Source organism: Aspergillus neoniger (assembly GCF_003184625.1).
Source record: "Aspergillus neoniger CBS 115656 unplaced genomic scaffold BO87scaffold_34, whole genome shotgun sequence".
Classification (NCBI taxonomy): Eukaryota; Fungi; Ascomycota; class Eurotiomycetes; order Eurotiales; family Aspergillaceae; genus Aspergillus; species Aspergillus neoniger.
In genome coordinates, this window is record NW_020291162.1 from 15,489 (window position 1) to 30,204 (window position 14,716).

Genomic DNA, 14,716 nt, shown 5'->3' on the forward strand with positions numbered 1-14,716 from the left:
GCTCATACTACTCGTATATGGATGGGCTTTCGGCTGGACGATGAAATCCAGCTCGACGTCATTGAAATCGCCAGTATACCCAGCTTATTTCACCCTATGAGCTTCAAGACTTCATTAGCTAGTATCCCGCCGTACCAGGATGATGCAAGCTATCATGGCTCCACCCGCAACTACAGAAACATGCTCCGTGCCAGAAAACACAACATAAAGCAGTGAGAGAAGTCGGACTCTGAGAAAATAATGGAACCGCATGAAGCAAGTCTACGCCTAGACACTATTGTGTTCTGGTCGAGAACGCTCACCGGTGTGAATTTGATCGCAATTCGATATCCTCATCTCATCAAAGGATAGTATAGAGACCCTTGTGTACCAATGACAACATCTTCAGGGAGCAGATACTATCTAATTACAAGCTTTCGTGCTGTTTGCATGCTGCGATCTACTGATCTTGGCAAAATTGGGTGAGATAATAGATACGAATCCCTGCAAGCCCCCAAAGGGATTCGGGACTCTTGGAGCACTACCAAGATGAAGCAGCTATTGCGTGGACGGCCGAGAGCTGTCCTGCTAGCTAATTAGGACTTGTCATCTTTGAGACTACCATTGCATCGAGTGTCGATCCTGCCTGGTTTGCGGTCTTTCTGCATTAGTCTTTGGACACGCTAGCTCTGCAAAAAGCTCAACAACTTGTCTGTTCGACGGCAAGCAACTTGCGCATATCAAAGCATTGGCCATCGATACAACATTATCCTTGATCATAGCCTCTCCCCAACCAAACAGTTGGCGCGAGACAATATGAAGATCCACTATCAACATTGGCACGTCATCAAAGCAGTGAGTTGTGCCCTCGGTATGATTGGCTCGTATCTTTCCGATGCTCGCAGTGACCAGTAGCATAAACAAGGCGAGAGGCGCAGTCAATAGTGGCCTGACTATGACTATCGAATCAGCTAATGCAGGGATGGCGCAGGTTCAGTCCAGCTTTCCAAGGAGCTTGCAACATGACAATTTTGGGACTACGTCATGCTCGAGCTCTACTTGGACGAACTCTACAAGATATCAAGCTCAAGCAGCATCAATAACTCATCTAATAAGGCACTCATGTCAGCAACTTTATCAACAAGGGCATACTACTCCAAGCTACCAGCTCTATACACGAACGTGTCTACCTACACGCAGACCTACCAAAAGACCTACGCATAACAAAACAACCTACAAGGCATATCCAGACGCCGACAACATTAGCAGCTTGAGCACCTCCCCAGAAACGGGAAAGTAGCAGCAGATCCCACTACAAGACCATCTCGAGGAATATTGGCGCTCACTCTCAACCAATACCCAAAACCCCAACATCCCGCCTACAATCCTTCACTGCAGGTACGGGACATACCCTGAATCAATGCGCTTCTCCACGAAACGATCCCAATCAATCTACCCGCATATCCTTAATATAGAAAACGCCACAGACGACACTCCCGAGAAGCTGGACAGCGACAGCGCGATCTGCATTGCAGGCGCCTCCCATCCCACTCCCTCCAAGTACGGCGTACTGACCCTCTAATAGTAATAGTAATAGATGGAATGAGGCTGAGCAAGTCCCTCTCCCCACTGTAATCAAACCCCAATAATACCCTCCGCGCCAATCATCCACACGCCAGTCGTCTCAGGTTCAATTAAGCTCTCGTGGGTCGTTGGCCAGGAACGTTCCCGCTATGGCATCTCCAAGCGCCGGTGTGGAGTAGACCCATCCCGGTGCAGCCCTAGCTCTTTACCGCGCACTTACCTGAGCTCATCCTCTTGATAGCTAGCTATGTATGAAGTAAGCGCTCGCTTCACCTTCTCCAAACAAAGCGCTCCTTAAACAGGTCTGAGCAGACTCTACCGTCCCGTCGGCGCTTCATCACGCAATGAGAGCTCAGCAACCAAGATCCGATGGATCCTCATCGGTCGGATCTAGAACACGGCACGAGTGTAGCTAAATTTGTCTGGGCCTGGAACTTGAGGTTCTGTGCCGTGTATTCTCGCCTAGCTTTAAGGTCTGAATAGGTGCTTGGAGGGAGGGATATTTAAAGAGGTTGGTTCTTGTCGTGGATTTGCTTTGTCTACACTCAAGTCAAACAGCGAAGACTCACGGTCTCTCTCAGTATTCTTTGCCATTGTCTTATACATTCCTTTGATTCGGGATTGTTGTGCTACTTCACTCCTTTGTATCATTGTTTGATCTCAATTGTTGTGTTTGCATACGTATTAATCACGGCCATTTGGCTACTAGCAAACACTTTCTCTTCTCTTACAATCCATCTCACTCGTGAAGTGCGTCATCGAGCTATCCATTCTATAATACACACATCTATCCGCCCTAGCAGATACAACTGCCATCAAGAAGAAAGAAAAGAAAATGGCCCCCCACGGACTCCTCGGCGCGACCTTCATCTGCGCGCGTATCATCCAGCTCTGCTCACTCATTGCCATAATCGGACTAACAGCGAACTTCATTGCCGAGATTGTCTCCAACGGCGCCACGCCCCCAGCCATCTTCATCGGGACAATCACAGTAGTACGTCCTTCCCTCTCCCTTCTACCTACCCAACATCCACCCCTCTAACCACCCTTGAATGGAAACCAGACCAGCATCGCAGTGATATACAGCTTCATCACAACGATCCTCTTCCTCGACAACATCCTACACTTCCTAATCTCCGCCATCCTCGACACCCTCCTCCTCATCGCCGTGATCGTGGTATCAGTGATCATCGGCAAGCCACTCTCCTATCTGCAATGCAACAAGCTCAGCAGCGACGGGTCGAGCGGATCATCGGCGTATACGTTTGCCACGCATCTGAGCAGCTATTTGGAGGATCTGAGTGGCGGGACGGTGAACTACACGGCTTGGATTGGAGCGAGTAAGTCGGTGTGTTTGGAGGCGAAGTCGATTTGGGGGCTGTGTATTGCTATGTGGTGAGTAACCTCCCCTGGGTGTGGTTTACGGAGAGGGTTGGGTCATGCTAATGAGGATGTATGTGCGCAGTATCATGTACTTCTTCTCAGGCGTTTGCGGACTCGTTCTTTGGAGACAGAAGAAGGCGGCGGGTGTGGAGAAGTTGGATGGTTAGAGGATGCGTGATATGTTGATGTTGATGCTGAAGACGGTGATGACGATGGCGCTGATAATGCTAATATTGATGTTGATGCTGACGGTAGTGACAACCAACCCCATCCCCTAATCTATCCCCTTACATTCTGTCCCTTCATTGATCTCTTTCCTATGTCTCTTTCCCACTTCAATCATATACATCCAAGCAAACCCACCCTAATACTCCAGACTTCCCACCCCCTACCAGCCAGCGCATGTACCTATACCTATACAAATAATAATTAGCCAACCAACCCCAATTCCAATATAACCCAAACCCCCATCACCCTACCTCCCTCCATAACTCTGACACACACACACACACACACACACACACACACATACCATATAAAAACTAGATCACCCCGAACTAACCGGCGGAATCACCGCAACCTCATCCCCAGGCTTAATAACCACCTCCCCATCAGTCTCAACATCCACATACTCATCCCCCAAACTCACCCCACAACTACTCAACACCTTCTCTTTGATCCCCGGGTACATGGACTCAAGGGTATCGAAGAGTCTCGGCAGCGGTAAGGGGGCGGGGAGTCGTTCGGTTTGTTTGCCTGTGTAGGTGGATGCGGAGGCGAAGTAGTGGATTTGGAATGTTGTATTCTCTTTCGAGGACATGTTTTGGGTAATTTAGAATATTAGGGAGTTGGGAAAAATTGTTTGTTGGTTGGTTGGTTTTATTGAGGGTGGGAGTGAGGAGGGGAGAAAGATACAAGGGAGAAAACAAAGGCGGGCGTGCGGGGTCTGCTGATAAGGATGTGGATGATAAGAGTGGTGGTGCCGCGCCGGTGGGATTGTCCAGTTGGTAGGTATGGAGTAGAATGTCGTCCCAACTAAGCAGTAGTATTATGCGGACATCAAGAGATTACTGATGTTAACATCATCTGAAGTGCTAAGTCATATCTATGAGATCGTTCAATTCAGTCATTATTTACCCTCGACTAATTCCTTGAACGCGGTCACCAGATCCTGCCGGAGATCCTCCCAGTTCTCCAACCCGACACTGATGCGCAGCAACCGGCGATCCACAGTCGCGTCCGACATTGTCCGCCATTCGATCAACGTTTCCACTCCTCCAAGACTGGTGGCATGCTGGAAGAATGCCAGCTTGCTCGGGAGCTTCCGGGCAAAATCCTCCGTCTTCATGGTGATCGAGAAGACCGGTCCGAACCCATTGGGCATCTGCTTCAACAGCCAAGACTCGTCCTCTTTCTGCAAGCTGGCGTGGAACACCTGCTCAAGGGCACGCTGAACCACAGATTCGTCGCTATCCGGAGCGGGGCTGGGCGCACGCAGTGCATCGTTCAGCCAGGATACAAGACTGGTTGCGTTCTGGCTCTGGCGCTGCACTCGGACTTCCAGAGTCCGCAAGCTGCGAACGCCTAACCAGCTCTCCATATTTCCCATCACACTGCCCAGGAAGACCCGGTCCTCAAGCAGCTGTTTCGCCCAATCCTCACGCTGTGTGGCAAGAACTCCGCAAAGAACATCACTGTGTCCGCCAAAATACTTGGACCCCGAGTGCATCACCAAATCGGCACCCCATTCGAAAGGGTCTTGGAGGAAGGGCGGGGCGAACGTGCCATCAACAATGAGGTATGCGCCACGAGAATGAGCCTTTTGAGCATACGCTTCGATATTGAAGGCGGTACCCTCGGGATTGACCGGAGTTTCCAGATGAATCACGTCGCCAGCCTCCAATTGCTCGGCAGGACAATCCAGGTCTAGCTTCCGAAGTCCAGTGAGGCGACTGAACAGAGAAATCACGCCATGGCATCCGTGATAACCGTTTCCAATGGCAATCCGGCGGGGTTTGAGCAGGACTAGCGCCGCGTGCAAAGCTGACAACCCCGAGGAGTAGCTAATGGCCTTTCCATTGAGGAGTGAAGACAAGATAGCTTCAAACCGAGTATAATTAGGGGCGGTCAACCGAGAATAGACGTGAGCTGTGTTGTCCTTCTGATCCTAGACACGGAAGCACAGTTAACATTGAGCTCGGAGTGCATTCGGGGAGTAAGACACTTACCCCACTGCGGTCGGCCCAGGGCACTAAGTCATCGGGGTTGTCGGAATAGCGGAAAGTAGTGGCCACGTGAATTGGCGGAGCCACATCCGTGACGACATTCAGGGCATCGTCGACATGAAGAGCGCGCGTGGAGGCGCCCATTTCTCGATTAGCGGGAGCCATGGTGATGATGAGAAAAGATGAGAAGAAGAAAGGTTAGGCCGCGCGGACGCAGTCGGGAATGCCGGCCATTCGCCATTCGGAGATTTGCTGTCGTGACTCAGGAAGAGTGGGGAAGGGGAGCCGAAGAGGGGGAGAGGCTGCTCCGCATCGGATAACGGGCACGTGACGCGTGGGCCGACTGGTGGGCGAGGTGATGATGGATGGATGGATGGATGGATGAGTGCACAAGTAGGAAATGGATACTGCAAAACAGTGACAGTCGGACTCAGCTTAAGCCTAACGACGCAGAGAGCTCATCCTCGACGGCTCACGGACTGATCCGGGCACAGCCGCATGGAAATTCGTCCGATCTATAGGGTATCAGTATTAACGCCAGACATATGCAATAGCAAGGGATCACTCGGCATACCTGCTTCAGAGTCAAAGGCAATTGAAATGTCGTCGTGCTCCATTGGGTAATCCGGAGAGTCCAGAGATACGAAGTCCGATGCCGGGTCATCTTCAGTCTTCGGCAGAGCAAATTTGGCATCCACAATCCGAACCCCAAACTTGCCAGCTTTCCCGAAGCTCTCCAGGGTGTCGGTGCCTTTGAGAACGAAGTTCATGCACTTTCCATGATGGAAGTCACTGAAGAAGACTACCAGTTGCACAATTCTGTCGCGCTTGATCACTTGGATTCGAGCCAGGCTGGATTCCCACTTCTTAGTGATCGGGACAACCATCCGACGTCGTGAGATGGCGAACGAGGTAGCCACACTACATTCCCAGTATTAGTATGGCCTCCTTCAACAAATCCGACTTATGCATACCTGTCAAAAAGCACCTGGTAGCCCGTCACAGCTCGTTCGAACACATGAAGATCTGAGAGGCATATCAGTAAAGTCTTTCAGGCCGACGTAGAGAGCAGTGTATATTACCTTGTACAGATGCAAAGTCGAATCGTCGGATCATTGGTTTAGCCATGGCGATTTTCAAGAAATCTGTTATCTTATCTGGCATCTCTGGTAGTACTAGATTTTCAGCGACGGACACAGTCCAGTCCTTCTGCCCAGGTCGGTACAGGCTAAGCCCCGTCCGATTGTTGACATCAAGTCCCAGTTTCAGCTCACCGGGCCCTAGGATATCGTTAGCGAAGTTCTCCATAATGATCTGGAAAACATACCGAGATTGATCCGATCCGTGACAGATCCCCATTCGGTTGCGATGAAAGCACGTAGATTCTCGGATAGCACCGTCGGACCGTACCCATGCTCAACATGCGTGTGCTCACGGTCAATGATCGAGACTGTACCGGCAGGAAATTGAATATGATCCTTTGCTGGCTGCCCAGTGTTACGGTCGGCAGGCTGTTGGACGGTGTATGCACGGATTGGGATCTCAGGTGACTTAACCTCGTTTCCCTTAGGCTGAATACCCAGAAGCAAGGAATGCATGTTTGTGCGATCCTCCGATTCATAGAACGTCATCACCATAGACCGGGTCCTCCCTTCCTCCTTGACCTTGAGTAGAAGGGCTGGTGCTCCATCTTCACCTCGGAGCAGACCGAAAACAACTGGTGCGCCGGACCCAATGGTATGACGCACACTGCTAAGGGTCTTGACCTTTGGGCTTGTGAGTACCGCAAGACGAAACCCTTGATGCACAATTCTACTGCCAGTGCCCTCAGTCAGAGTGATGGTCTTTTCGAAGAGTCGAAGCCGACACCGCTCAATGGGATCGGCCGGGAAGGCTTTTGGCGTTCCAGGGTCCATATACTGGAATGACTTGAGAGTGTTTTCAAAAATTACTGTTTCACCCGACTCAGCCTGCAGGCTTGCTTCGGTCTTGCGGGTGTACTGGACAATGTTCCAGATATTCTTGAAGTCATCCTCCTGGAACGCGACCTCCAACACAAATCCACGCGACAGCTTCACCCTTATCGAATGTGACCGGACTAGCCAGTCCACGCTGTCCCATGTAGGGCCCTTTTTCTTGTCCGACTGGATCATAACATTGACAAGTTCATTCTGGCTGGTTATCGCGGCGAAGACATACCAGTCAGCACGATCACGTATTATGGACAATGCGCATGGCATAGACAGTTTCGGCATGTCATCTTCATTGGAGCTGACGAGAACATTCACAAACATGGTCCCGTAGCTAAAATAGCGACTGGTATCACTTAGTGGCATTGTTTGCACAAAGGAAGGCCCCTTTCCTGCCGTGTCCGCCAGTAGCGAGCTTGTTACGGTACCCGAGAGGACCGCAGCCACGTCCAGAGCGAAAGATGGATACCGCATCCAAACACTAGTGTCAACTGGTATGGTGGAATCACCCTGGGATGCAATAGCCACAAGGATGTTGTTCCGCTTGATGGACATGGCTAATGAGCGAGAATGGTTCATGATCGCCTGGTGTAGGGTAAGGAGATCGGCCAATTGTGCGTTCCCGGTCGTGTTGGCTACTGCAATCACAGCATCAATACTCCTTGCGCCATAGCGGGTCACCTCATCATGTTGTGGGACGACATATTCATTGATCCATAAGGCCTTAGCAAGATCCACGATGGCTTGCTTCGCGCTTTCTGTGGAGCCGAGAAGGGGTGATCGTGTGCCAGAGCTGGAGGGGCGTGACCGTGCATAAACCTCGAGACGTTTCTTTCCCCGCAGAAACCACCACACTTCAGCTCTCACCCATTCAGACAGAGAGGTGTCCTGGATGGGCCTGGCTTCTTCCGCAGAGGCTTGGATCAAGCCTTTAAACTGCGCCATGTACGCTTTCAGATCAGTGAAAGCCGTGTCACCCAGTTGATTAGCAACAGACCGCAATGTAAACTTTGGAGCCTGAGGATTCCGGGAAGTATCGCGGTTATCCCTGCTGGCTGGAGGAGAGGGGGCGTCAGGTTGTTCCGCCATCTTGGGTATGATCTGCCGTTTTGGAGGAGAAAGGCTTTGGGCACTTCCGCCAGGAGAGAGTATAGAAGGATGGACCGGGGTTTCAGGGCTGCGATCAACTGGACTGCGATCGATGTGAGGAGGGACTTGGGGTTCTCGAAACGGATTCTCGGGCGGGCTGGGCTCTGTCTCCGAAAGGGGTGGCGTCTCATAGGTTGAACTCGGGCTGTCAGGAACAGCCTCCGCCGGACTTTGCACCCCTGCTTCATCTGCAGGGGAGGGTGGATCTGGCATTCGGTGCTGCAAAGCACGTCCCTCCTCAGCTTGCATCTTGTCTCGTATCCGTTGGGCAAACGAATGGGACTCGGGTGAAGCACGGAATGATAAGCGGGAGCCTCTTTCTCCCAGGTTCAGTGTCATAAGGAAATCAGCGTCCTGAGGGTTCTGTAGCAACAGCGGCTTCCAGTCCTCTATACGTGTCCCCTTCTGCGCATCTCTCTGCTGCGGCGCCGGGGCATTGAAGTCACCAAACGAAGTGTCCAAACGAAGTTGAGGAAACTTTGGCTGGCGGTCACCAAAGTCATCCACCATACTGGGACTGTGGCTATTCTGGTTATTACGACATAAGGAGATCTCAATTGTCGGCTTGTCAGTCTCATCACCCCCTTCTCCAATCAGTTCGGGAGTGTGGGCACTGAACTTGACTGTCAACCCCTTCCGACGACTCTTGAAGGGTGGTTTCGTAAAGTCCACGGGCGGGGGAGCATCATGAAGGGCAGGGTTCAACGAAGCCGCATTGAGGACATCGTGGGCAGACGGCCATTTTTGGGTGGCATCCAATCGCGGAGGCGTAGTCTGACTCGCTCCGTAGGATACGGATTTCGAGCGAGTAGGTGCGAGGAAAGCCTCTATCTGCTGATCCGTAGAGCCCTTGGCCCGCTTGTCCTTTGAGAACAGTTTATCTCTCCAATGCGGCTTCTTGGCCGGCGCGGGCTTCTGTTCGTTCGCGATGAAGGCAAAGGGATCCTCAGTGGATGTAGACATATCGGTGGATTTCAAAGTAGGTATGTTTCCGAGATACGATACGGCCTGCTATTGAGCATCGCAGGAAATTCAGGATGGGTTGATGAAGTATATGCGGCGCCTGTCCGTCCGTATTCTCCGCCAATCTCGCAGGTGCGTGTGCGCAGGTGGAAGATCGACAAAGCAGGACTATTGTTGACAGCTCGGTAAGTGTAAATACGGAGCGTAATCGAATACACCTTATCGCGCGTAAGTAATGGCAGTCGTCAAGGCAAGATAGAATCTCGGGTACCGAAGTAGGAAGGGAGGAAGTGGCGGTTGGTGGGACAAGTGACTCGCTCGAACTTCTTAGTGTTCGCACACAAGGCCCAATATGCGACAGAGACGCGCGGCGTGAGAAAGAACAAGCTAGCGGATAACAAACACCAGAAGTGGGTGTGTGCAGAGCAATTACCCAAGTAAACGGGGCCGATTGTATGACACTGCTAGCAGGACCGGTGCGATTACCAGCGCTGTCTGGTGGGACTCGGAGACGAGCGATCTACCAAAACCAATCAATTAAATGACCATTCAGGAACGGCGCTGCAACAAAGGGGGAAGCTAGTAAGTAGTATCTGAGCTTGGAAGCTTCAGGGGTTAGATAGAGGGGCATAAGGCAGTAGCCAAACTAACCAATGAACTCCAAGGTAGAGTGGTGTATCTGTAAACGCCAGCGCGAGTGGGCTCGGCGCTTCGCAGCTTCTGAAGGCGATGGGCGATAGTAGGGAACTATAGCTTAGCCCGCCCGGTTGTTGTACTCCGCAGAAGAGACGGGGGGGGTTTGATTGTAGCAAGGGAGAGACGGGGTAGGGACTAAAGCTGTTCCAGCAGCTAGTTGCGAGATATGGAGGGGAGAGCAATGCTCCAGCCACGGACAGAGCAGTCAAAGCAGAGGGAAGGAAAGGGGGGAGAAGGAAGAGAGAGAGAGAGAAAGAAGGGAAAAAAAGAAGATCACAAACAATCAGGAACATGTGGACGAGTGATGGTACGACCCCGTGCTATTAAACCTCTCTCCGACCGAGGGACGGGTACCTCAGGCAGGCTAGGGAGAGGATCTCCGCAGTGGTTTTGTTCCACTGGTTGCGATTCTTCAATCCACCTCACCAATCCTTGGGCTCCTACAATCAGGAATCCCGGCCAACGTGGTCGGTACCCGCCCTTTTTGGAGGTTGTATGGGTTCTTCTGTTCTAGACTGTCAAATAAACGTTGACAATGGATGCTTGACTTCTCTTTTTCTTTCTATTTTTTGCCTTCCATTCTCTCTCTCTCTCTCTCTGCCTCTGTCTTACTCTTGGGGCTTACGAATGCCACAGTGATGGGGGCGAATGGTTACTACTACGTACTACTATACCAGACTATACTAGTACTCATTCCTCCCAAGGACGGAGTAAGTAAATAAATCAGCCAGCCAGTAGTACTGTATTTGAGACTAAGCAGCGAACCATTGACTAGTCGATCACGTGGGGACCAGGAATCGGGGCATAAAAGCAGGAAAGGAATGGCAGGTCAACAGCTATCTATCCGTTAAAACTGCAGGGGCCATAACTGGGTTCTCTCAATATTATTTGGGAAATACTGGCAACATTCTTGTGCACCGCCTCTCCGGTCGGCTATTTTCCTTTGCAAGCCATCCGGGTAAGAGAATGCTCGATCCCAGCCGAGGGCTGTTTTTAGCATCATTGACCTAGGAAGATACTCCGTCGACAGACATTGGCGGTAAAATCATCCCACGATCACTGCTATTATTAACTGCCCGAGGAAGCACAACCCAAACCGCAGGTTGAAACTGACGTGGACTGGAGATGAATCAAAGCGAATAGAAACACAACCCCCTGTTATCAGAGAAACCGATCAATCTGGTGTGGCATGTGTGATTGGAGCCCACACCCCCAGTGCGTTCCGTTGGCTGGCCCCGACCCTCAGCTTGAAACGACCCTAGTCCCCTTTTGGTGAGGCTGCTGATTGCTCGGTGGGCCGCTGACGAGCCCCCGGCGAACCTTGCACGCTTGGTCTGCTTGAGGGAGGGTTTTGGGAAAAGCCGGACAAGAATTAAGTAGATTGTTAGATAGGTAGGTGTCTCCCGCTGCTAGGGGGTTGGTGGTGCTGGTGCTGGTGAGGAAAGGGCATCACTACAGCACTGTTAAAGTCGATAGCCCATAAGAAAGGGTGATCGAGAAGTAGTACTTAATGTACAGTATTTTCCCCGACATCTGCTGAGCTGGTTTTCTCAACCTTGCAGCTGTCGGTGGCAAAACTGAAACTCTCAGCTAGAAGTTTCGAATAGTGTCGTTCATCAATTACACAGGCGGAGCTTTTCTTTTCTGACCACCTATTTACCCTACGTGGATGGCAATTGTACTTCTTGTCTGCATGTAGATAACAGGGGCGGGTGCCCATAGGACCCTAACAAGTATACGATCAGCTCACTGGACATGCAGGACTGCCAAGAAATTCAAATGCCGCACGTATAATCATTGTTTGTCTGGTATGAAATTCGTGCCAGCATGCATTTCATACTTACATAGTTATACTGATGATCCCATAGAATATCCCAGTAAAATCGCAACTGCTTCCTCCCTCGAAGCTACACAGACCATTGACAGAGTCACAAGTTATCATATAAAAACTACTGCCTAGAGAATTGGAAATTGAGGACCCTCACCTAAGGGGGGAAATTTAATGATCTCATTTCCGGTCAATCATTTCCCGCCTTCGCTACGGAGGTCCGTCGCGCTATCCCCAGTCCCCGAGAGTCCCTCGGTCGATCAAAGCAAAGCCAATTATTTGAGCAATCCTTTGCCGCTCAGGCACATCAACGAATGAGCTTCATTGTAGCGACTGATGTTCAGGGCGGCAACTACCCAGCCGTCGCAAATTATGGGTCAACACCGTCCACTAGTTAACTAATGAACCTATTTACTTGGAACAACATCCTACAACGATGAAAGCTTGACCGCACTATTTTCCGCGCCCCCATTGGCTTCTTGGCGCTGAGAGCTCGCTTCTGTTTGGTACTCCGCCCCTACTACTAAGTATATAGTAGTTGGTACCACGGAGTAATACTACGTACGACTAAGCGATTGACCAGTGATATAACTAGTTAAAATACTATAGAGAAAATTGGTAGTACTCGGTAGGGAACTGATTTCAGACATAATCGGTAATGACATTTGCCGGAGTGGCTTCATCTTTGAACTTAGCAACTATCTCAAGTCTCCACTCTGGAGTATCATTGATGTATCGAGTATGTCTCCGAACAATATAAAAATAATCTAAAACAGTATAGCAAATCAAACTAGCAGTTCGAGTTTATATGCTAAATGAACCTGTTCCTTTTAATCATCCTAGTATGTCACTTTTCTGTCTATACTACAGCGTATCCTCCCTGATTGCTACCACTCCCAAGTTGACAACCGAAATATATTGATACGAGGCTAGTAGTTACGGAGTTCGCCTAAACGTCCTGATGATATAGACACTCAGATCGAGTAAGTACGTACTTGTAAGTACTTCGTAGTAAGTAGTTGTGTTGGGCTGGAGGCCCAAGCCTCGGCTTTCCGTTTTCATCGATGCCGGCCAACACCTCGCATGCATATAGTATGTTAGCCGTGCATGGCGACCGGTCGTACAACATCACGGGCTGCCAGGGAATGACTTACTTAGTCATTACTAGTCGAGATGGGGGAGATCTATCGACCTTATCGACCAATCATCAGCCCAAGAACGTGACGCTTTGTACTGTCCTGTTAGAAAATAAGGTAGCAGGCTAAAATCTTCCAATGCAACCTTACTAGACACTACTACTGTAGCACACAGTTCGTGGATATAGACAGGGAAGCATCGGAGTACATGAATCCTTTAGTTGTTGCACCTCTCAGATTGGTCAGGAACTTTTCTACAATTCCGGAGCCTCGCTGCTCATGCTTATCGCAACTCAATTTGCTAACCCGATTATAGTCTGGTAGTTAACAAGTAACTATACGACCTCTCATGACTGAGTAAGTCACTTAATTCTTTCAGAGATAAAGATTTTTGGAGGGGGCGAAAATATAGATAGTTTGGAGTGGGATGTTTACTCTCCCCCCCCCACATACCAACCAGTTGCTCCCTTTTTTGCGATTTTCCCCTCTGAGAAAGCATGAATTTGGTGACCCGCTCCACCTTCACGTACTTCGCGCGACACATGTCTTCAACTTAATACCAGCCCAGCGATTTAGCTAGGATTGCTAACTTCTAGTTCGGCTTGAAAAGAATTCTTGCTGACGCTCTCTCCACTGACCATACTCGTGCTAAGCTTTGGCGAAACGTGTCAACTGTTAAACCCAGGGGGACAGTTCTACCGCGGTTAGGCAACTACATTTAATTTTTCCTGGCCTCTTCCCGCCCCTTAATAGCTACAAAAAAGGGAAGACTACGCGTGCTTTTGAGAAAGGGAATAAACGAACAGATCTATACCAGTGCAGAGCGATATCACTGTTTTGCTAGCCATTGATTCCTTCGGTGGCACAGCCTTCGGGAGATGCAAGGACCGGTCACAGGGATCAACCGTCGATAGCTTACCCAATGATTTGAGATCCATAGACACCCGTACGTCGAAGATGATCATTGAGAGTTGGGAGAAAACTTGGCTGTGGACTGCTTCAGACTATTCCGAGTATTAATGGCAGCTTGCTGGGTTCTTGCTCTAGCTTTATTTTGCGAGCTAATCAAACTATTCCTTTCCGGATGGCAGCAGCTACTCTTTCCACTTTATGGCTATCTATACTACTACGTGTTATCGTCCGAAGTAATACATACTAACCAGGCGGAACTAAAGGTCATTTTTCCTGACTCATCTAGATGAATAGCTAGTTAACTAGCGCAACTACCAGTGGCGAATTGTGCACTAATCTGGGACATGGCTGAATCCCGACGCCCGGATCCCCACCTGTCATCATGTATATCGGTTGTATAGGGCTACATTGTTCGACTGTCTCGGGTTCTCAGTGTCTTGGCTCATTGGCAGCCCACATAGTAGAAAGGTCCAGAAGCTGAAGTCTCAGTGAGAGCCCATTGGAACTGAAGTCCCATAATTTGGACAGACGAAACCAGCAAAGGAATTATTACAACCATTGTGGTCGGATACTACTAGGAGATCGAATTCATCATTGTGCAGTATGGAAGGGGATGCGATCAGAGGGTTGTATTGGCATTGAATCGGCAGTGACAAGTAAGGGATCCTAGCCTTTTCCGGCTTCCTTCTTCCCTGGCTTTGACGATAAGTGAGTGAGTGGTATGTTACACGACCATGGGCCATCAGTCAGGAAAAAGCCGACCCAGCTCCCCAGCTCTGTTTCCGGATTCGACCTTTTGTCCGCCCGTCATACTCCATCGCCGAATCATTTGGTCCTTCATGGGGCTGATGCCATCTCATCATTCATTCCTAAACAATACCTAACTTAATC

General features: G+C 50.1%; 5 protein-coding genes across 5 annotated transcripts; 1 reads left to right on the forward strand and 4 right to left on the reverse strand.

Annotated features, from left to right (window-relative positions):
* Positions 1-2,114: 2,114 nt before the first annotated feature.
* Positions 2,115-3,355, forward strand: BO87DRAFT_342028 (uncharacterized protein). The gene is made up of 3 exons (XM_025620726.1): positions 2,115-2,557; positions 2,627-2,958; positions 3,029-3,355. Exons 1-3 carry the CDS (start codon positions 2,399-2,401, stop codon positions 3,111-3,113), a joined length of 576 nt encoding a protein of 191 aa, XP_025476133.1. The 5' UTR covers positions 2,115-2,398; the 3' UTR covers positions 3,114-3,355.
* A 138-nt stretch (positions 3,356-3,493) lies between these two features.
* BO87DRAFT_316865 (MoaD/ThiS family protein) lies at positions 3,494-3,766 on the reverse strand (the record flags this gene model as incomplete). Its single annotated transcript, XM_025619750.1, has 1 exon — positions 3,494-3,766. One exon carries the CDS (start codon positions 3,764-3,766, stop codon positions 3,494-3,496), a length of 273 nt encoding a protein of 90 aa, XP_025476134.1.
* A 14-nt stretch (positions 3,767-3,780) lies between these two features.
* Positions 3,781-5,436, reverse strand: BO87DRAFT_147487 (cystathionine gamma-synthase). Its single transcript, XM_025618153.1, has 2 exons — positions 5,175-5,436; positions 3,781-5,113 (listed from the first exon to the last, which is right to left on the reverse strand). Exons 1-2 carry the CDS (start codon positions 5,334-5,336, stop codon positions 4,076-4,078), a joined length of 1,200 nt encoding a protein of 399 aa, XP_025476135.1. The 5' UTR covers positions 5,337-5,436; the 3' UTR covers positions 3,781-4,075.
* Positions 5,437-5,572: 136 nt separating this feature from the next.
* On the reverse strand, positions 5,573-6,293 carry BO87DRAFT_379561 (uncharacterized protein). The gene has a single exon (XM_025624068.1). It carries the CDS (start codon positions 6,056-6,058, stop codon positions 5,687-5,689), a length of 372 nt encoding a protein of 123 aa, XP_025476136.1. The 5' UTR covers positions 6,059-6,293; the 3' UTR covers positions 5,573-5,686.
* Positions 6,069-9,512, reverse strand: BO87DRAFT_147485 (uncharacterized protein). Its single transcript, XM_025618152.1, has 2 exons — positions 6,499-9,512; positions 6,069-6,451 (listed from the first exon to the last, which is right to left on the reverse strand). The coding sequence occupies exons 1-2, from the start codon at positions 9,251-9,253 to the stop codon at positions 6,210-6,212; spliced, it is 2,997 nt and encodes a 998-aa protein (XP_025476137.1). The 5' UTR covers positions 9,254-9,512; the 3' UTR covers positions 6,069-6,209.
* Positions 9,513-14,716: the final 5,204 nt, after the last annotated feature.